Source organism: Protopterus annectens, chromosome 3.part1, assembly GCF_019279795.1.
Source record: "Protopterus annectens isolate FY-2018-M chromosome 3.part1, PAN1.0, whole genome shotgun sequence".
Lineage (NCBI taxonomy): Eukaryota > Metazoa > Chordata > Ceratodontiformes > Protopteridae > Protopterus > Protopterus annectens.
In genome coordinates, this window is record NC_056732.1 from 1,846,168,130 (window position 1) to 1,846,190,653 (window position 22,524).

Sequence of the window (22,524 nt, forward strand, 5' to 3'; positions counted from 1 at the left end):
AGCACCTTGTGACATGCTAGTCTATGCAGCCTGTGAACCCTTGAACATAAATTCTAATGATGAATGTGACAAGGAAGTGAAATGAATAGTTATTTTCTCACTGGTAGGTACAAATCTGACTGAATTTAAAACATTGCCAGGGTGCATGTTTCACATTTTAGTTGCTTCCAACATCTTGCATTTAACCCACTTCCATCAGCTAGCATTTCCGTTGCATTATTTCTGTGAATCTTGCTGTCTAGACTACTGTCAGTGAACGTACTTGTCACATTTTTGCATGCATTTCTGGATGTAGTACTTGCATTATTAGGACTAATGTTTATACACCATTGTCTATTGGTTTCTGTTATATTGAACGTAACAGGCATGTTCTTTAACGTAATAAGTTAGTCAGACACAATTATGGGCCTATAAATTACAATGAGCTATGAAACTCCTTGAACAACATTAATTGGATAACTCAGAGTTTCATTGAACAAATATGATTTTGGTTCTACCACTTTGGAAAATGTTTTAGTTGTAAGTATTGAATCTGTGGCCAAAGTGAAACATTGGTGAATCAACCATTATTTATTTATTATTTACATTTGTTTACCGGGATAGTCCGACTGGATGCATGTCTATTTTCAGCAGAGGCCCGGGGAGAAAAGCTTCACAAAGACAAACTGACATAGATTACACAGAAGTTAGCAAACAATTATAAAAACAAAGTGATTATATACAATGGGTTAGTAGTGTTCCCTAGTAGGGACTCACAATTGTCATGGACAGACAAAAGTAAGAGACATCAGATTGGAAGCAGAGCTTGGTGATGTAGTTACAAGTTATGATAATTGCAAAATATGCTTTTAGTTCATAACTTAGCCAGAGTTGGTACATGGGCATAGCCAATTCACTTTGAGATACTGTTTGAGGTTTTTTTGAAGAGACTTTTGGAGGATTGTAGGGTTATATAGTTTGGCAACGAATTCCAGGTTTTGCCAATGAAGTTAACAAATTAACAAATATCCTTTTTGGAGTTTGAACTTAATCAAAGTATACAAAAGCTCAATATCAAATATTGGAGTATCTCTAGCAACCTCAAGGTCTACAACTTCACACCACCAGACCACTAAGATCCAGCAACAAAAATCACTTGCAGATCACTAAAGCCAATAACTCTGCTGGTGAAGCACTATTCTCTTGCGCCATAGCCAAATTATGGAACTCACTCCCACCCACAATTACCTCCGTACCATCATGCACCCACTTCAAAACTTTACTAAAAGTGCACCTAAAAACATGCTGGCTATGCCCTTGCAACTCCCTCTCTAATATCACCCACCCCATCCAACCACTACCTTTCTTTCCACCCTACTAACTACCTTGATTATGGCAAGCTCAGATGCTTATAAGCCTAGTACTTATTATACAGCAGGAACTTCTCATTGTAACATTTGTTAATGTCTGTTATGTACTTCACAGATAAAGATTCTAGTTGTCTACTGATGTACTATGTTCTTCATCTGTAAATATGTTGTAAGTAATTGCTATGTTAAATTGTTAATCGCTATGTAATCCAATTTAACTACTGTCTGTTTATTTTACTGTGGAGCTTTTCTCCTCGGGCCTCCGCTGAAAATGGACCCACGTCCAGTCGGACACTCCCGGTCAACAAATTTAAATAAATAAATAAAATACAACTAGTGAATGTAATAAATACTGTATGTTAGCAGGCATAAAAAGTACATTTGTTTATTTATTTTACATTTGTTTACCATGAACGTCTGACTGGGTGTGAGCCCATTTTCAGAGGAGGCCTGGGGAGAAAAGCTCCAACATATAAAATAGATGAAAAAGTTTACTTGAGAACATTATTACAAAGACAAGTTGGTCAATTTGTAAATAAAAATCTTACTAACAATAATTAAGGAGAACATGAACATTTTTTCCTGTGCATACAAGCACAGTGACAAAAATAGGAGTGTAACAGTTGAGTAAAATACAAATAGACATAATAGTATTTTATCATGTTTAAAGTGCCATTGGATAGGAGCAGAAACGGAACTGAACGTATAAGCAAAAATGAGCAGAAGAAGTGTATCCTGTCAAATACATAAACATTGTTCGCAATATGCAGCTTCTCTCATGGCGTTTGGGATAGGATCCCAGTGTAAAGAGGTGTTTTATAGATAGGTATGCCAGTAGAATTCCCTGAAAATTCTGTCCTTCACATAAAATGTTAAATGGGCATCATATCTGCCTGAGCTGGTACTAGCTCAAATGGATGTAAAGGATCCTACGGCTCCAGTTAAAAAGAGTAATGGAATTTATGTCTTGGCTAAGTTTTCCCTAGTCAGTATAAATACCACCTCAAATCTTCCCTGCAAAGAAGCAATAGATCTAAGGGGATTAACTGAGTCAAGAAAAGTATAAGTACATTTAAAGAAAGGAAAATGTTGAACCATTTAGGTTCATAGGTGTGTACTAGGCTAATGGCCCTGTAGCCTTTACAAGCCTAGCCCAAAAAAATTTGCCCAGGCACCATGCCACTCGATGTTAGCTCACAGTGCCCGTGTCCAGTAGGGCAACTGGAATGATCCCTGGAGTGAACTTTCTGTTACCCATTCACTCGTATAGGTTGCATTACCCATCCACTCATATAGGCGATGCTGGTATTATCTATAAACAGCAAAAACAGCCAGTTGTTTGAGACAGTACTTTTGAAAATGGTAAGTTGTTAAAGGGTGTGCCTTCTGTGAGCAGTATATGTGCTGAATTTGTGCATTTCTAGTTGTTTGTCTTAAAGTTCTTTAATTGAAATCCTGTTTGAATTGGTGTTCAACAGGGCTTTGGAGTATGTTAGAATGCAAACAGATCTTGAAACCTAAGGTCAGTGAAACCAATGGGTATCAGCAATGCTTTATGTAGGCTTTTCCTCACATTTAGTGCTTGTTTGATGAAGTGCAGTGGATCATTATTCTACAAAATATGTTACTCATAGCTCCCAGAAGTGAGTACAGGGATTCTTTTCTCTGTAAGACTGTCTGTCTGCCTGCTGAGGAGTGAACAAGTGGTGCCCCGTGCTTCTTATTTTACAGATCAGTCACTTGTGATGCATGCTGACCACTTGGACACATGATTCATCTTAGGACAACTACCTTACCTCATCTTTCTGTAGTTAAACATGAATCTCCTGTCTTCTTTCTAGCTGTTCTCTGAGACCAAACTAGTATTGGTTATGGGACTTTCTCCATTCCTGTCTCTCGGTCTGGAATACCCTTCCTGCAAATATCAGGATTGTTCAGGTGTTATTTCTTTCTCACACACACTTCATGCAGCACACCTTGCTGAGAAAGGTAAGTATTGAACCTGGTGCTACTTAAGGAACTCTAACACCACTCTGAAATAGTTATGTGCTTCATGTCTCATTGCAGATTACAGTTTCACTGACATCAGGGTGTTGGTTCAGGACAGAAGTTTGATTGAACATTGGCACAGTGTCAAAATGTTTTAGTTTTGTGTGTGTTTCTTTATCTAGTGTACTTTAACGAGTATATTGATCTCTTATTATACTGAGATTTCCTTTCCCTATAGTTTTCACTATATATTTCTGTACTATACAGCACTTTTTTTATTTTCTTTATGTAGCTGACTCTGGGTCAGACTGAAGCGGTTATTTACATCATTATATTTGCTGAATTACCAAATATAATAAATAAGTAATAAATACTGGTGTAGCTGTATGTGTTTGACTCTGAACGTTACAAAATAAATATTATACAAAGTTAACATATTTACACACACACACACACACACACACACACACACACACACACACACACACACACACACACACACACACACACACACACACACTCACATTCGCACACACACCCACATGCACACACGCACACACTCACACGTGACCGCACACACGTGCGCGCACACACGCGCACACACATGCACACGCGCACAATAAAAGTTTAACAATATGGAAATTGCTTGAGATGACTTGTATTCATGCAAGGTTTTCATTCTTGCTTTATCATTTTCCATCAGCTGTATTTTGAGAACAACCCATTGGAAATCTACGTATTCCCAGAAGAATACAGTTTATCTTTAAATGTTGTCTCATTTTAATTTGTAGGGTATAACATCCCTGTGGACCACCTCTGGTCACTTATTTTGAAAGATAAGCTGCTTCCATCTGATACTGGTGACAGAGGAAGGAACCTGCAGCAAAATCAGCTTCCTGGTAACAGAATTAGCAGTAAGTACATGAAATATATTCCATTTGTTAAAACTTTCAATTAAGTGTAAATTAAAAGTCTGGCAGAAGTATAGGAGTGAGTATTCTGTACAGACATATTCATAAAAGTGTTAAGCAAGTTTTTACATTAAAAGAAGTTAGACCTTGGAAAAACAGAACACCACCACCACGTATACATAATACTATTTGTTATAAGAAGAAAATATAGTAAGCATTTGGAGAAGAAAGAACAAAGAATTGAGATATTGGGAACAGGTGATAAATGGACATAAGGTAATAGAATGGGATGAAGCTAGACAAATTCTTGGGGTTATTGAACTTACATTAACTTGCATATACAGATCTAATGTTAGCGCTCAAGGAAGATGTATTGAGGTTAGATGATGATTTTGGTAAACCATGAGAAGTAAATTTTATAACTTTGGCCAGAGCAGGAATGGAGCACCACAAAAGAGTAATAAAAAGGGCATGTAAATGTTAGAGTTGAGAAAACAATATGATACAAGGGTAAAAAGAACATGGAGTGAATGATTGATTAAATAAAGATGCTACAGATGATCACTGGAGGAGAAATATGTCTTAACCCCAGATATACATTTAAATCAAGAAATCATAGAATTTTTACAAGGAAATGTGTGAAGAAGTATTTCTACACCCCAATGAAGCTTGAACAAATGTTCCAGTCTAGTGTCATTACCTCATTCTACCCAGTACAGGGAGAGCATTTGAGAAGGCCAATCAGCTTAGTTTCTGCTACTCCTTTCTCTCTTTCCTTTCTCTTTCCAAAAAAAAAAAAAATTATCCGCTTTTACTGTATTTGTGTTTTTTCCTACATTATTTTGCTTTTGCGTCATCTTAAAAGTACTCAATTGTATTTATTACTGCTTGGTGTAACTCATTGTAAGCCTTTTAGTTTAAGCACCTGGGCTTCAGACCAGTTTTACATTAGGAAGGTTTGTGGTCTGCACTGTAGTGGCAGAACAGGTAGCTTACATCCTTCTAAGTTGGGAACTACTGATTGAGGGCTCAGTGTCTGTTATTCTAAAAGTGTATTAATTCTGGTTTAAGCACTTGGGCTTGAGGCCAGTTATTTTACATTAAGAGGGTTCGTGTTCTGCACTCTTGTGGGAGGAGAGGCTGGACTCAGTCCTTCTGAGCTGGGAATTTCTAGTTAAAGCTTATAGTGCCTATATATTTGAACTGCTTCTTACTGAAATTGTTACACCTCGTTTGCTGTAGCATAGACTAGATCCAGGCCTGCTGAATCTAGCTTTGTTTGTATAACTTGAGCATTAATCCAGGCATTCTTTAAAGTATTCAGTTGTATTTATTACTGCTGGTAGTAACTTGATTAAAGTGTAGCTATCATTTCTAAGTCTTTTGGATTAAGCAATTGGGCTTCAGACCAGTTGTTTTACATTAGGAAGGTTTGTGGCCTGCACTGTGGTGGCAGGACAGGTAGCTTACATCCTTCTAAGTTGGGAACTGCTGATTGAGAGCTCAGTGTCTGTTATTCTAAAAGTGTATTAGTTCTGGTTTAAGCACTTGGGCTTCAGGCCAGTTATTTTACGTTAAGAAGGATTGCGGTCTGCACTCTTGTGGGAGGAGAGGCTGGACTCTGCCCTTCTGAGCAGGGAATTTCTGGTTAGAGGCTTATAGTGCCTGCATATTCTAACTGTTTCTTACTGAAATTGGTACACCTTGTTTGCTGTAGCATAGACTAGATCCAGGCCTGCTGAATCTAGCTTTATTTGTATGCTTGTTGTTTGTTTATTTCCCTGAAACGCTAATTCCACCTAAAACGCGGCCTTTAGCACTTCTGTGGATCCCTAGTGATATCTGCATTGCTTACTGTACTTATTTCCTTGTTTCACTTGAAAGTTACTGTTTGTCGTTTTTCCATTTAAGTTACCTGTAACACATTGCATTTAAGTTACCTGGCACTTGCTCAAAAGCAATTATATAAGTCAGCTCTAAAAAATTAAAAGCACTACACCCTCACAAACTCCCCTTGAGTACCTTGTTCCCCATTGGCCCTTTTTTCAATTATAAAGGAATTCCCAATACTATTCTAGCATGTCCAAAGGTCAGTTGTCAATCTCCTCTCCGGTCCAGCTGGTGAATCTGGGAATCTTGAGGCAATGTTACAACTGCCTCATGTACACAGACAACCCTCTCCTCCTCCCAACAAATTCCAACACATGTGAGAGATGCAACCATATAGCCAAACTGGAGGCTAAGCTCTCTCAACTCAGTACTGGCGTAACCAGTCAGGAGGAGAAGGAAACCACACTCACTACAATTCCAGTCTCACATAGACCTACCACGACAACAAACCAAACACATAAACACACAAAAACATACTCGGAGGCTCTAAATAAAAATCTGCCTAAGCAGCAGAGACCTCCAAAGCAGACACCCAAGCAACCGCTACCCCAAAACAAAACACGTGCAACACATAGCTCACAAAGCCAGTGTGCGAACAGTCACAGCCCTTAAGGCTAAACAACACACCTGATACACTTGTAATAGGTGACTCTATCGTCAGGCACACTGACGTCCCGCTCACCAGGCTGAACAAGGAGAAGGTCACGGTGAGCTGCCTGTCGGGCGCTAGGATCCGCCACATAACACAAGCACTCAGGTCACTCCAAGGCAAGTACAAATATGACTCAGTCATTGTCCATGCTGGTGTGAATGACCTGAGACGCACCTCCCTGGGCTACATGAAAAGAGACATAGAGGAGCTCTCTGAGCATGTAGCCCAGGCCGGTATGACCCTGACCTTGAGTAGCATCTTACCCTCACCAAGAATGATGCCACAATATGAAGACAAGATGATCAATTTCAACAATTGGCTTAAGTGTTGGTGTCATTCAAAGGGGATCCAATGCCTGTCAGCCTGGGATGACATGCTCGACAAGCCACGATGCTTCGCTAGGGACGGCTTGCACCTGTCACCCTGGGCTTTGGATATTGGCAAAGGCTCTTGCTACCCCATAGTGCCTTTTTAGGCAAGGCTCAAAAGACAAACCCACCTCCATAGGTATCACAAGGGATAAGAAACTAAGAGTAATGCTACTCAATGCCAGAAGTCTAAACCTCAAGATGCACGCACTCGAAACTCTCCTTAGCATGGAGAACATCGATATCTGTGCAGTAACAGAAACCTGGTTCAAGGCTCGAGAGCACCCCAGCACTACCAGGTTATACCTCATACCATGCTTTTCGCCCCAAAACTTGGACCGAACCACAAAAGGAGGGAGTATCAATATTTGTCAAAGATACCCACACCTCCAGGTTGGTGGCACAGCACGAAGCATCAGAGACTATCCATGTGCAACTAACTGTGGGTAAAACTGCCTTCCAGTTTATAGCCTGCTACAGACCACCCTCCCAAACACAGGAACCCCACTTGGCCTTCCTGAGAATACTGGAAAATATGAAGGTCTCTCCAAACACCATTATATTGGGCGACTTCAACTACCCAAACATAGACTGGGAGCATTACTCTAGCTCCAACACCCTAGCCCAAAGGTTCCTAGAATTTATAAACTCAAATGCTATGGAACAACTTGTTACCACTCCCACAAGAGGGAAAACATACTGGACCTGATCATCACCAACATGGGGACACTATGCTCCAGACCAGAAGTGTATCCCTCACTGGTAAGATCAGACCATAAACTAATCTCACTGGATATTCACATCCCGACCCCACCCCCTGCCCAGAAAACCACACTGAAAAACTTCTCTAAAGCAAATTTCACACGCCTCAAAACCGAGGCGAAATCCTTCAAAGCCCCCGGGCCTGTGGAAAATACGTCCCAGACCGCAGAATCCTTTATAAACGCATTCTATGAACACCTTCAGGAATGCATGGATCATGCAATCCCAAATAAAACCAAGACCCAATCCTCCAAAGGCAGACGTCCTGTCTGGTGGACCCCAGCCATAAACAAACTATACAATAGAAGGAGGAAGCTACTACATGATAGAGCAAAATCCCAAAAAGGGAAGGCATCTCTGATCAGTATTAGCAAAAAACTACGGGCACTCATAAATCATCTAAGGCCAGCTTCGAGAGAAAAATTGCACAGGGCATTAAGGATAATCACAAGGCTTTCTTTAGTTATGTTATGAACCTGGGTGGGAATTCCCAGATATGCTCAGAATTAGTCCAAATGACAAAAATACACCGAGCCCACAGACATTGCCAACATCCTAGCTGACAGGTTCAGTGCAAACTTCTCCCTCCCCACCAAAAGGACAAATATCTATCCCAACAGAGTGCTGCCCCTGACATCTCAGATGCTCAGGTAAGAGCCACCCTCTCCAAAGCAAAAACACAGCATCAATGGGACCAGATGGTGTCCCGGCTGCGCCCTACATGAACTCCAAGAAGAGCTAAACCCAAACATAAAACTACTGTTCAATCTTAGCCTTACTACAGGATATGTACCCAAAGAGTGGCGACAGCAACAGTGGTCCCTCTCCATAAAGGTGGTGCCTCAACGGATCCTGGAAACTATCGCCCATAAGCCTGACTAGCTTGGTCTGCAAAGCTATGGAAAGGATCATCATGGACCTCATAAATAAAGATATTGGGGACTTACAGACACTGGATCCTACCCAGTTTGGCTTTGTTAAGGGCAGATCCTGCCTCTTAAACCTGGTCGATTTCTTTGAAACAGTCACCAAGGCCATTGACGAGGGCAAGGTGGTTCACACAGCCTACCTGGACCTCGCAAAAGCCTTCGATACAATACCCCACTCGGGCATTATAGATAAGCTCACCAGCTTAAATATAAACCCCTATGTCACTAGATGGGTTGCAAACTGGCTCAAGGACAGAACCCACATGGTTAGAATTGCTGGAGCCATGTCAGACTCCAAACCAGTTACAAGTGGCATCCCACACGGCTCAGTCCTGGGACTTCTCTTGTTCGGTATATATTTCTCGGCGGTACAGGCCAACACGGAAGGACTGTGGCTGACCAAGTTCGCAGATGACTGCAAACTGGGTGCCATAATCAACTCTCCAGCCGACACAAGCATCCTCCAAAAGAGCCTCATAGAAACTGACAACTGGTGTCAGAGCCATGGCCTCAAGCTAAACGCCAAAAAGTGTATAGTCATCCCCTTTGGCAAAAACAAAGTGCCCACAAATTACCAGATAGGTGGTAATCCATTAAGTACAGAAGAAGTCATTAGGGACCTGGGGACCCAAGTTGATAGCAATCTCTCATTTGACAACCACGTGGCCAAAGTGGTTAGAAAAACATTTTATATAGCCCACCTAATCATGAAGGGATTCACATCTAGATCAGGGAGGTCATCGTGCCTCTTTACTCATCCCTCATCAGGCCCATAATTGAGTACAATGCCCCTTTTGGGATGTACCTTACCAGACACCTGCAGCAACTGGAAAGACCCCAAAAGTACCTCACCAAGAGGATCAAAGGGCTCAAACAGATGCCATATGCTGCCTGGTTAAAGAAACTCCAGCTCTACTCAGTGGCATACCGCCTGCTCAGAGGCGATCTGTGCCTGACGATAAAGCCATGTCCAACCCGAATTAATGGACATGCTGCACCTCAGAAAATCCAAATCCCATCGAGCTGTCGCCGAGACTTAAACCTCAGCACTGAAATAAATAGGACATGCTGGAGGGACAGATTCATAACCCAGAGGCTCCCTTCACTCTGGAATAAAATCCCAGTCCAGGTTAGGCAGAGTCCCACATTGACTCTCTTCAAGAGGAATCTTGATGAGTGGATGGGAGATCGTAGGTTTACCCCGGCTATCACTTCTGTGTCACTGTTAGACAGAGGCACAGTATACTAACCTCGAAAAAGGGCATAGCAAAATTAATTTAAAATGGGTGGCGAAAGCCAAACACACTCTGGCTAGGCTTATAAATGCCCTAGGGCAGATAGCCTAGTATGAACCTATGAACCTATGAACCTATGTAAACAAGGCTTATTTCGGAGATATGATGGCCAAGAAGGAGATTCTTGGGAGGTGTATATTTTTGGAATGTGTGGAGTTACTTCACTACAAAAATGATTGAATAATATGATTAGTCTTATAATTTGAAGAAAAGCTAACCTCAGTATAGAGATGATTTTGCTGAGTTGGTGTAACATAGCAGCATTAAAGAGGTGAGAGTATTGCTAACTTTAGTGTTGTTAGCGACTAAGAAAGATAGAACTAGAAAATGGAAAATTAAAGACAAGCCATCAATAAGAGAGGTGAAAATGTGATTCATCATCATCAGCCACCTTTTTCCCATTTTTCTACATGGGGTCAGGGTATCATGCTGTCACCAGATCTCTCATTTCAGTGCCACACTCCTGCCTTCTTCAACACTCGTGCGTGACTGTCGCAGATCTTCATTCACACAATCCATCCAACTCTTTGCTGGATGTCCTAGCTTACTGTTACCCACTTGCTGTCTCTCCCAGATCTCCCTCACCAAATTGTCTTCTGCTTTTCTACACACGTGCCCAAACCACCGTAATCTGTTCCCTTTGATCTTTTCTGCAATTGGAGCTACTTTGGCTTCTGCTCTTATGTCCTCATTTCTTTGTCTGTACTACAGTGTGCATCCTACCACCCTTCTCAAGCACTTCATTTCCATCACCTCTAGCTTCTTCAACTGTTCTGCTTTTACTGCCCAGGTTTCTGTACTATGCAGGAGAACTGTATTCTTCTGTCATAGACTACATCTGACACTCTTAGCCAGTTGGCTGCAGCCCCTCTGAGTCTAGCTTTGACCTCTTCATTCAGACTACCCTTCTCCTCAACGACCCCTCCCAGGTACTTGAAGCTGTTTACCTGTTCCACTATCTTCCCTTCTATCTCTGTTCTCATCTTCTTCTGATTTCCCCAATTTGCTGTCATTACCACTGTCTTATCTGTGCTTAATTTCATCCCATGTGCTTTCAGATTTGCATTCCATTCTCCTATCCTTTGCTGAATTTCTAGCTCAGAGTCTGCCTGTACTGTCACATTGTCTACGTACAGCAACTTTGTTGATCTGTCCCCTCCTACCTGTTTGCTAATGTAGTCCAACACCACTATGAACAGCAGTGGGCTCAGAGTTGAACCTTGGTGTACACCCACTCCCAATGGGAACCCCTCTGTGAGGCCGAACACTGTTCGTACTTAAGTCATTGAGTCCTTGTACATAGCCTGCACTAATTCTACCAATGTTTCTGGGACTTCAAACCATTATAGTACTGCCCAGATCAGCTTTCTTGGGACCATGTCATATGCTTTCTTCAAGTCTAGGAATGCCCAGTTGGACTCTCTCCTCATCTCTAGCTTCTTGTCAAGCATCTGTTTCAATGCAAACATCGGGTCACTTGTGCTGCAACCTGGTCTGAATCCAAACTGCTCATCTCCCATCTTACATTCTACTGCTCTGCACATCTGTTTATCAATCACCCTCTCCAGAACTTTCATGCAATGTGATAGGAGTTTGATGCCTCTGCACTGCCCACAGTTGTGGATGCCCCCTTTGTTCTTATACACTGACATGAGTATGCTTACTCTCCAGTCATCTGGGATACGCCTTTCTCTCCAAACTGCTATTAGTACCCTCAGGAGCCATTTCTCCCCTATCTCACCCAGTATCTTTATCATATCTGCTGTGACCTCATCTGAGCTGGCTGCTTTCCCAGACTTCATTTTCCTTAGTGCTGTTTTTACTTCTTCTAGGGTGGACTCATTTTCTTCTCTCATCGTAGGCTGTTTCTGGGGTAGTATAGCTTCTGTGGGGTTTTCTTCAGTCAGAAGCTGCTGGAGATACTCCTACCATCTGCCTTTGATGCCCTGTGGACTGGTGAGCAGGTTGTTGCTGTCATCCCTTATGAAGGGTGTCTGACTATCTTCTTTATCTTTCTGTCTTTGCCTTGCAACCTGATATAGTTTCTTTGTGCCCCTTACTGAGTCACTTTCCGGAAGTTGTTAAGAGTGCCTCCGATGCCCTATTCTCCTAGGTTCATAGGTAGATACTAGGATATCTGCCCTAGGGCATTTATAAGCCTAGCCAGAGTGTATTTGGCTTCCGCCTCCCTATTAGATTAGCCTACTGTGCCTCTGTAAAGTAGGTCACAGAAGATACCCTTTTAAGATTAGTTTACTGTGCCTATGTCTAGCAGGGACACAGAAGAGATCCCAGGGGTGAATTTGTAATTTCCCATCCACGCGTCCAGATTTCGCTTGAAGAGGGTCAGCGAGGGGCTATGTCTAACATGAAATGGGATTCTATTCCAGAGTGAGGGGAGCCTCTGGGAAATGAATCTGTCCCTCCAGCAAGTCCTATTTATTTTTGTGCTGAGGTTTAGGTCCCTGGAGAGTGTAGCTCTAAGGGACTTGGATTTTTTGAGGTGGAGCATGTCCATTAATTCTGGGTTTGACATGGCTTTGTACGTCAGGCATAGATCGCCTCTGAGTAGGAGGTAAGCAACTGAGTAGAGCTGGAGTTTCTTTAGTCGAGCTGCATAGGACATCTGTTTGTAGCCCATGATCCTCTTGGTGAGGTACTTTTGGGGTCTCTCCAGTTGCTGCAGGTGTCGGGTAAGGTACATCCCAAAAGGGGCATTGTATTCAATTATGGGCCTGATGATTGACGAGTAGAGGGGCACAATGACCTCTCTTGATCTAGATGCGAACCCTTTTGTGATAAGGTGGGCTATATAGAAGGTCTTTCTAACCACTTTGGCAACGTGATTATCAAAGGAGAGATTACTATCTATGTTGGCCCCCAAATCTCTAATTACTTCTTCCGTACTTAATGGATTACCACCTATGTGGTAATTTGTGGGCACCTTGTTTCTGCTATTGCAACTTCTTTCTTAGCTTATTTCTTAGCTTCTTTGTCAGCCAAGCAGTATTCCCTCTTAGCCTGGACATTCTTTTCTGTCTAACACTTCTTCCTACAATCCTTCTTTCTTTTGATGACTTCATGGACTTCTGCAGTCCACCACCAGCTTTCCTTATGTATCTTATTTCCATACCTATCACTAACACATGCTGTTTTTAGCCACTGCCATTCTTCTTCAACTCTACCCATTTCCTCCACTTCTTGGGGTGCTAGAGCCCTAAGTAATTCCTTGAACTGTTGTACTTTCTCTCCAGTCAACTTCCAGGTCTTCAGCCTGGTCTCTGTTGATCTCAGAGCCTTCTCTGACCACTGCTTGCATCTGATTGTGACAACTAGTTGTTTATGTTGTGGGCTGACTGTTTTGCTGGGGACGACTTTGCAATCATGGATTCTACCCCAGTGCCTTTTCCTTTCTAGGAGGAAGTCTACCTGAGTTGCATGTTGGCTACTCTTGTTCATAAGTAGGTACTAAGCTATCGGCCCAAGGGCCTAAGTAAGCCTAGCCAACAAGGTTCCCTGGCTTACCCCACCCAAGAAAGTTAATTTCCTGTGCCCCTGTCGAGCTGAGCCACAGACATGATTCCCGGGGTGTATTTCCTATTTCCCATCCACTCATCAAGATTTTTCTTGAAGAGTGCTAATGAGGAACTTTGCTTGACATAGATGGGTAGCTTGTTCCAGAGTATAGGAAGTCTCTAGAGTGTGCAGCTCAGAGGGATTGGGATTTCTTTAGGGGTAGTATGTTCAACAGCTCTGGGTTTAATATAGCTTTATATGTTAGGCAGAGATCACCTCGGAGTAGGTGATATGCTACAGAGTAAAGCTGGAGTTTTTTGAGATGCTCAGTGTAGGACATCTGTTTGAGGCCAGGTAATCCTCTTTGTGAGGTAGTTCTATGGGCTTTCCAGCTGCTGCAGATGTGTTGCGAGGTACATTCCAAAAGGGGCATTGTACACTGTAATAGGTCTAATGAGTGCCAAGTAGAGGGGAACAATGTAAATCTTGTGACTGTCTCACTTTCTGAACCAAGTGTTGGCTACTATCAAGCCATTTGTCAGACAGAAATCTAGAATGGCTTCTCCTTCTTTGTTCCTGTTGCCCCACCCATGTGGATCCAGGCAGTTTTCATATCCTGTTATGTCTGTCCCAATATGTGCATTCAAATCACCCATTGTCAGCACCAATTCATTTTGTCCTGCTTTATCTAGTAGGTCCTGCAACTGCTGTCTGAGTGCACTCTTTTCCTCACTATCACAACCCTGGTGTGGGGCATAGGCTGAGATTATGAATGCTGCCCTATCATTATACTGGAGTCTGATTACCATGAGTCTGTCATTAATTCTAATGATATCCCTCACTGCCTTCTGAAGCCTCTCTCACCACAATTCCTACACCATTTCTAGCCTGTCCCCCACCCGAGTAGTAGAGTCTGGATCCCAAGCCAAGTGGCTTTGTTGCACTGCCCTTCCATCTCGTCTCTTGGATACATAGGATGTCCAGCCTCCTCCGTATCATCATGTCATCCACTTCCAAGCTGCGTCCTGTCAGTGAACCTACATTAAGCATAGCAATTCTAAGTTTATGTTTGGCAAGTTGGTTGGTTTTATGTTCAGCTTTTGCTTAACAGAGCTATCCCAAGTAATCCAGGCTGGGCAACTAGACACTGGACAGCCAGTAGCTTATTGACTCAGGGCTGCTGGGCTTTATAGCAGGCACATGCTGGCCAATAGCTGCACATATATCCTCCCATCATTAGCAAGGGTCCCTGGCATGGGTCAGAGCAGGCCGAGTCCTTGGTCCACTTATCAGCTGTAACTAACCATGGCCATTTGGTGACATTAGTCAACATGATCAAATCATCGTGAGCCATATATTACATGACTGAGTGGCTAGCCCTGCCACCGCATGCAGTCTGTGATCCATGTTCTCCTATCTTGAGGATACTGCACACCACAGTAGATGCCCCAAAGCGGTTGGTCTGTATAACTCTTCCCCCATAAGGCATCATGTAGAGTCTGAGCTGCTGCCCACAGCTCCACTCATTGGAGAGTTTGCGATGGAAACACTCAGCATGTTTTTTCAGAAATTGGAGAAACCCCACGGTAACACAGTCAGAGCATGCAAACTCCAAACAGGTATTGGTGGGAGGTTAGGATTGAACGTTGTACCTTGTACATTGGAGGCGAAGACCTTAACCACTATGCCAACCAAGATTAAAAATATGGAACTGAAAACTTTTGGAAATCAGAAACAAAAATAGTTAAAGAATGTGCTGTATGGGATTCAGTAAAAGAAACTGAGGTTGTAGAGGGCATTGACATGTCACAAAATGGCTAAGATGTGTATCTGTTTAATAAAGTGGACTGAAGTACAAAGAAAGAAGTCACTAATCTGGTTAGTTGTTAGGTGTGTAATGAAGTGAAAATAAAACAGTATGGTTACTAGTTTAATCCTTCATCTCAAATTAAATAGATGATAAAACACTTAAACCACAGGTGGCCATGCACATTTATTTATTTAGTTTATTTATTTACATTTGTTTACCAGGAAATTCCAACTGGACAACAGGTCCTTTTTCAGTGGAGGCCCGTGGAGAAAAGCTCCACAGAACAATAAATGAGCAGCAGAGTACATGAAGAACAACTGAATATACACACAATAGCAAATAATACACACTGCAGCAAATATTATCTATACACAATATGAAATATAGTAATGAACAGATATACCAATATCTAGCTAGAGGCTAGGAATAAAGGTAGGATGTATATACAGATAGTACTAAGCTCAAATAGATACTGTTCTAAACTCATATACCTAAATCTTATGAATAAATATTGCACTAAACTGAAGCAGATATAAAGCAGATGCTCCACATGAAGGTGGAACAAGCTAGAAGGGCTAATGGGATGGAAGGGGAAGACAGAGGAGTAAGAGAGGAGACTGAGTGGGTAGTATATGTGGTAGTGAGAGGAAGCTAGGTGTAGCTTCCTCTCATTATGCTACTCACCAGGGTAACTAAACCACAGGTAGTCATGCAGATGCTACTCACCAGGGTAACTAAACCACAGGTGGCCATGCACATGGTACTCACCAGGGTAACTAAACCACAGGTGGTCATGCACATGCTTTTCACCAGGGTAACTCCATTTTTCTTTGTCAGCTGATACCCTACAATCCCTTTTTAACCACCACCCCTTCTATACAACATATCTTTATACAATTCCTCCTCAATTATCTTCCCGTCTTAGTCCCCACCTTACATTTCAGTTTCTTTCTAACCTTCCCATTTTATCCACTCCTTCAAGTACTTACCCAAACTCTCTTATAACCAGGTTCTGTGTCAATAAGTACCCTAGTATTCTTACCATACTCTCGTATAACTAGATTCTGTGTCAGGAAGTACCCTAGTATTGGTACCCTAGTCTATTATAACCAGGTTCTGCATCGATAAGTACCCTAGAATTCTTATTCCACTCTCTTATACCCAGGTTGTGTCAGTATTCTTACCCCACTATCATTGACTCATCAGTAGTACAATGCCTCTCTACCCCTTCTAGCTTTAACTACTACTACCTACCACCTAATGTTTCAGATTCCATATCTCAGTTTTAGTTAATCGTAACATCTGTACTGTAAGCCTCTTTAGTTTTCTGTTATAACACGTCTAAAGTCTGCTTGTCACATATTTTGCACATAAACTGTTTGTATACTAAATGTTTTGTATATTGAATTTAACATCATGTATAATATCACCACATAAGAAATACCTTTGTATAGCATCATTAAAGAACAATTACCTGTTAGTACTTAAGACATCTAGTTACAAACTTTGTAATGTATCTTTGTAAAAATGTTCTTCAGACATCTAGTTACAAACTTTGTAATGTGTCTTTGTAAAAAAAACTTTTGTCCGGAGTATCTTAATCTGCAGGAGCTTTACTCCCTGGGCCCTAGCTGAAAATGGGCTTTGCTCAGTCAGAATTTCAACTTCTATAAGCATAAATAAATATAAATAAGTAAGTAAATAAATCATTTATGTGTTTATTTTTGTTTCTACATCCTGATTGATATGTTGGCTGATGTGACATTGCACTACATCCTGATGAATATGTTGGCTGATGTGACATTGTTCTACATCCTGATTGATAGGTTGGCTGATGTGACATTGTTCTACATCCTGATTGATAGGCTGGCTGATGTGACATTGTTCTACATCCTGATTGATATGTTGGCTGATGTGACATTGTTCTACATCCTGATTGATATGTTGGCTGATGTGACATTGTTCTACATCCTGATTGAAATGTTGGCTGATGTGACATTGTTCTACATCCTGATTGATATGTTGGCTGATGTGACATTGTTCTACATCCTGATTGATATGTTGGCTGATGTGACATTGTTCTACATCCTGATTGATATGTTGGCTGATGTGACATTGTTCTACATCCTGATTGATATGTTGGCTGATGTGACATTGCTCTACATCCTGATTGATATGGTGAGGGAGAAACTTTATGCCTCAGTACTTGAAACTCCTGATGCAGCTCAAGGTTTTTACAGTGCATGTAAACCTGAAAACATTCAGTTTCACTGAATAGACAATGTGACCTTGTTACCCTTTAGGTACCTGCTCTCTAAAGATTTCCTTAAAACCATGAGAGAAGCTAAGAGGCCTCTCTAGTTCTAGGCAGTCCTACTTGACTAAATGGAGGAAATGTTCCCTATTGTGCCAAAGGAGGAATCAAACCCCAGCCTGGCAGGAGTGGCAATGGATTTGCATTGTGTACCTGAGTTTAAAATAGGATTGTCTTATACCTCAGCAAAAGTACATCTGTTGTCTGTCTCAGCCTACATATCTATGGACCCCTCTTTATTGTCCAATCAAACTTTGCAATGTAAAAACTATTAGAAACGTACCCTCCATCATGTTTGTTTGCTGTTATATTAATGATTGTTTTACATGACTATGTTCCAAATAGTGTGTTTTTCTTTTATATAATCCAGTTTAGTTACTATCTTATACATGTATGCATCATAGACACTAAGGCATCGTAGGAACTAAAACAGCCTATAATTGCAAAGTACCTTGCAAAGGTAAGGGAAAACAGCTCTTGTACTTTACAAAAAAAGCATCTAAAAAGGCACTATGGAAGTGGAAAAGGTCTTTGCTAATATCAGAAAGCCTAGAAGAGGAAAAATGCAGACTATCCCTGACAAAGCAGTAAGGTCTGTCAAACATGTCCTCCAAGGCCATCAAATATTGTACCTGCTTGGACTGACACCAGACGCTAAGCCAATTGTTAAAATCAACAATTTTTCTGTTGGTAACATGGTATCATCCTTTGAGTAGGTGGTATGCTGCTTATTGCTAGACTCATACCTGCTTGACACACATACCTAATAACCACAAAATAAGGCTCACATCATCCACGTACAGCCAAGGATCATGTAGAAAACATTCCTTATACTCCAAGGTAAAAATAACTACTTTGAAAATTTTGAGTGCTTTCATCCCAGAACCTCAAAACCTCATCAGAACTTGCAAACTCTTGTCATTACAGAAGGACATAATGTGAAGTTTTGGTGTGTACAAATTCATCTTGAAATCTTACAACACTGTAACTAAAGAATGAAATAAAATTGAATGTAGTATAAATACACTAAAATATTAAAAATGTAATGCATTATTGTAGCCTTAAACTATTCATTGTATTTGTAGCCAAGAAAATAAATTCATAATTACCACTCTTATTTTAACAGGAATAATAGAAGTGTACTCATTCAATCAAGGGAATGTGGTAGCATCTAAATGTATTGCCACAATAGCTCCCTGTATTCAGTCCAGTTCTCCCAATGACCACCTCTGACACCAATTTCCAAAATTCCAAAAACAAAGTTGTTGAAGCCTTAGCATACCATAGAGTATTACTAATGAGTATTGTTGTTCCATATTCTAATGTCATATCAGTGCTTGTGTATTCTTTTAACTAATTTCTCTGTTTTACCCATGTAGTATGCCTGACATTGATTACACGTTGCCAAATACACCAATCTCTTCATTTCACAATTTCCCCTTATAAAAATAACTTTAGTGATACAATAGTTTTTCAAAACTGTAGCAGAGTTATTGTTTTTGTTTCTGTTCTGTGAGGTTTGTTCGTGGAGTGAAAATAAACATCTCTTGCTGATCTGCTGTGCCTGTCTTTTGAGTTTTTCAAAACTATGCTTTCCTGACTTGTAATATAAGAACAAAATCTGCGTCTCCCACATTTTGTTGTACCTAAGTCTGGCTCCACCGTGTCCCTCTCCAGTGTTTTTTAATTTTATTGTCTACTTTGTAAACAAATGGGATCTGAGTCCTTTTGTTTGAAACATGTCATCATCTATTTTCAACATAGGCCAGTTCTTAACAATGATGTCCTTTACAAATTAACACATGCCATTATATTTGATTCCCATCAGGATGTGAAAATCAACAGTGTTACTGTTGTACAAAAAAAAAAGAAACTGAACTTGTGTTAGCATTTTCCTAGGAGGGTTATATATTTAACTCCCCCTTTCCTTAACAACCTTATCACAAACATTAGATAAGAAGTCTTGTGGGTATCCTCTCTCTAAAAACATATTTTTCATTCTTTCCAGTTCTTCAAAAAACAAGTTGTCATTGGATACCATCCTGGCTGCTCTTATAAACTGGTGATGTAATGTGATCCTATCTCACCTACATTCTCTACAGATGGGTTCGGAGCCAATCCTCGGCTCCGACTCGGCCGTTATACAATAGAACGCAGTCTCTTATTGGCTGAGTCACCTCATATCCCAGGATGCACCACCACTACTTCCCCAGATCTCGCTTTGCGCTTCCAGCATAGACGTGGTCTCGGACTTGGCTGAGCTAAGTACCTCTAGTCAGAAACTTTTTCTGTCAAATTTTTCTATAAAACTCACCCAAAAGCTGTTTTAACGGCTAGTGTTGTTGTGTGATTGATTTTGGTCCTTTTTTGTGGAAGATTGTGTGTATTTGTTGGTGAAAGGTTCCGTTTTAGTTAGAGGGGCTAGCCCTACCTAAGCGTTTAAATTAGAGCCTAGGTTGTCGGTGTTAACTGTTTTTTGTCCTGTAATTGGTGTTAATTTTTCTTTAAAACCATGTCTAAAGAGCATAGACCTTCGGTTTTAAAAATGTGTTAAGTGTGGTTATAAAATGTCTATAACGGATGATCATTCCTTATGTGTATATTGTTTAGGTCCCAAACATCTCCAGGAGTCCTGTAGCGTTTGCCACGCTTTTTCTCTCTAGTCCTCCAAGAGAGGAAAAACAAATTGATCTTAAAAGGGCTCATTGCCCCTTCTTTTGAGGAAGCCTTATCTTCCTCTTCTTCTCCTTCTGGGAAGAAGAAAAATCTTGGCTCCGACCAGTCCGTCGGATCCGATAGCAAAAAGTCTCGGCAGGCTTCTCCGTCGGCTCCACGGACTTGGAGCCGAGGGGAACGGTCTGCCTCGATGTCTCCAGCCTCGACTCCTCTGGCTTTGGAGTCGAGCTGGCATCGAGGCGTGTCACCTTCATCGGCTCCACTGCCTTCGGAGCCGATGGGGGTTGCCCGCTCAGACACTTCCACCGGAGCGAAGTCCACATCGGCTCCAAGGAGATTGCAATAGTAGTGGAACCTCCTCGGCCGATCGCCTCGAGCCATTACGGAGCCGGTCCCCAGTCTTCGGAGCCGGTGGAGAAGTCGACGGTCTCTTCCGTTCTTCGAGGATGTCCGATTCGGACGTAGACAGGGTGCTTCAGAAGCTTTTCCAGTCACCAGTCTTTGCAAATTGATCTCGGCTCCTGCCCAGTTGGCTCTGGAGCCGATCTCCCATCCTTCTACTTCCATTCCTCCTCCAACAGCCTTGGCGCCATTGGAGTCGGTGTTGGTGGATCCGGTCGGTTATCGAGTCGGTTCGACTTAACTTCAACCCCGTCCTTGGGTCGGGGTTTGGACCTCCTCTGTTGGCCCCGGGGTGCCGGATCCGATCCTTTCGGTTCCGAGCCTCCCTCTAGGTGCGTCGGCTGCGGGGGCTCCGGTTACTGTTTTGGCCTCGGGGACTGGACCTTCCCAGGATTCTGGGGGTCCGGCCTTCGATGCCATGAGAAGTGCTTTAGCCAAATCCTCTGTGGCCACTTCGACCTTTCCACCACCACCTTCCTTGGGCATGGAGACTGGCGCTTCTGGAATCCCCCTGTCTCGTGACAGCGGAGCCCCTGGGCCTGAGGTTACCCCATTGTTCCCTTCTTCCTGGAGGTTCCTCCGACACCCTTTCGGAGGAACCGCCCAGGAAGAGACAGTGTAAGAGGAAACACGTCAACTCCCCTGACGAGTCCCTCACATCGGATACCGACCTCGATGATGCGGAGGGGTCCCCAAAGTCGTCCTCGGAAGATGTCTCCTTTGCGGATATTCTGGAAATCCTTAAACAACGAGGCGACTGGCAGTCCAAACCCCCTTCCGCTGAGGAGTCGGTTTTCCTCAAGGCCTTCGGGGCTCAGCCCTCCGCCTCCTGGGTGTCTCCGCCCTTCGATGAGCTTCTGGATTTGATCTCTCGAAGGGCGTGGGAACACCCGGATTCTGTGAAACTGGTGCCAGCTCATCCCAATAAGTTTCTCTCGGCACCCCCAGACAAGGATTTTTTATCTAAAGGTGTGGCTGTAGATGCTATGGTGGTGGCATCTGCCACCCAACAAGATGTGGCAGAGGCTTCGACGTCCATCCATCCCCCTAATAAAGAGTCTAGGAGCATGGATCAGTACGGCAAGCATACCCTTTCTTCAGCGACCTTTACATTAAGGTCTCTGAATTATCTGGCACACTTCACCAGACTACAGAGGGATCTGATCAAGGAGCTGTCAGATGCCCTCTCGGGTAACTTACCTGAACAGTTAACACAGACGGTTAACTCTCAGTTGGCTACCCTATCCTCATTATCTAACTCGTCCATGAGGCTCATTTCCTATGCAGCCGAAGGATCGAGTAGAGCGGCTGGGACAGGTGTTGCTCTACGGAGACAAGCCTGGCTACGCCTGTGTCATTTTGCAGAGGCCTTTAAGTCTTCCTTTGCCGACGCCCCCTTTGATGGGTCCTCATTGTTTGGACCCAAGGTGAAGGACACTTTGACTCGCTGCGAACAGGAGGGTAAGACTTTGGCTGCCGTGAGCCCGCTCCACTCCCCTCAGGCCTTATCCCAAGGCCCGAAGGGGAGGGAAAATGTGGTTCCGTAAGTCTCAGAAGCCTTACTCGTCGCAGCAGAGTGATCCACCTTCTAGAGGCAGAGGAGGGGGAAATTTTTCAGGGAGACGCCGTCCCAGAGGTGGCGGAGGCCCCGCAACACTGGA

The 22,524-nt window shown here is 42.5% G+C and overlaps 1 protein-coding gene across 1 annotated transcript in view; it reads left to right on the forward strand.

The window, feature by feature from the left end:
- The window catches only part of LOC122797914 (zinc finger protein 84-like), a 291,604-nt gene that overhangs the window by 178,991 nt on the left and 90,089 nt on the right, over positions 1-22,524 (forward strand). The window contains exon 3 of the mRNA XM_044066432.1: positions 4,130-4,252. Coding sequence (XP_043922367.1) covers positions 4,130-4,252 — 123 coding nt within the window. The remainder of the gene's footprint in view (positions 1-4,129; positions 4,253-22,524) is intronic.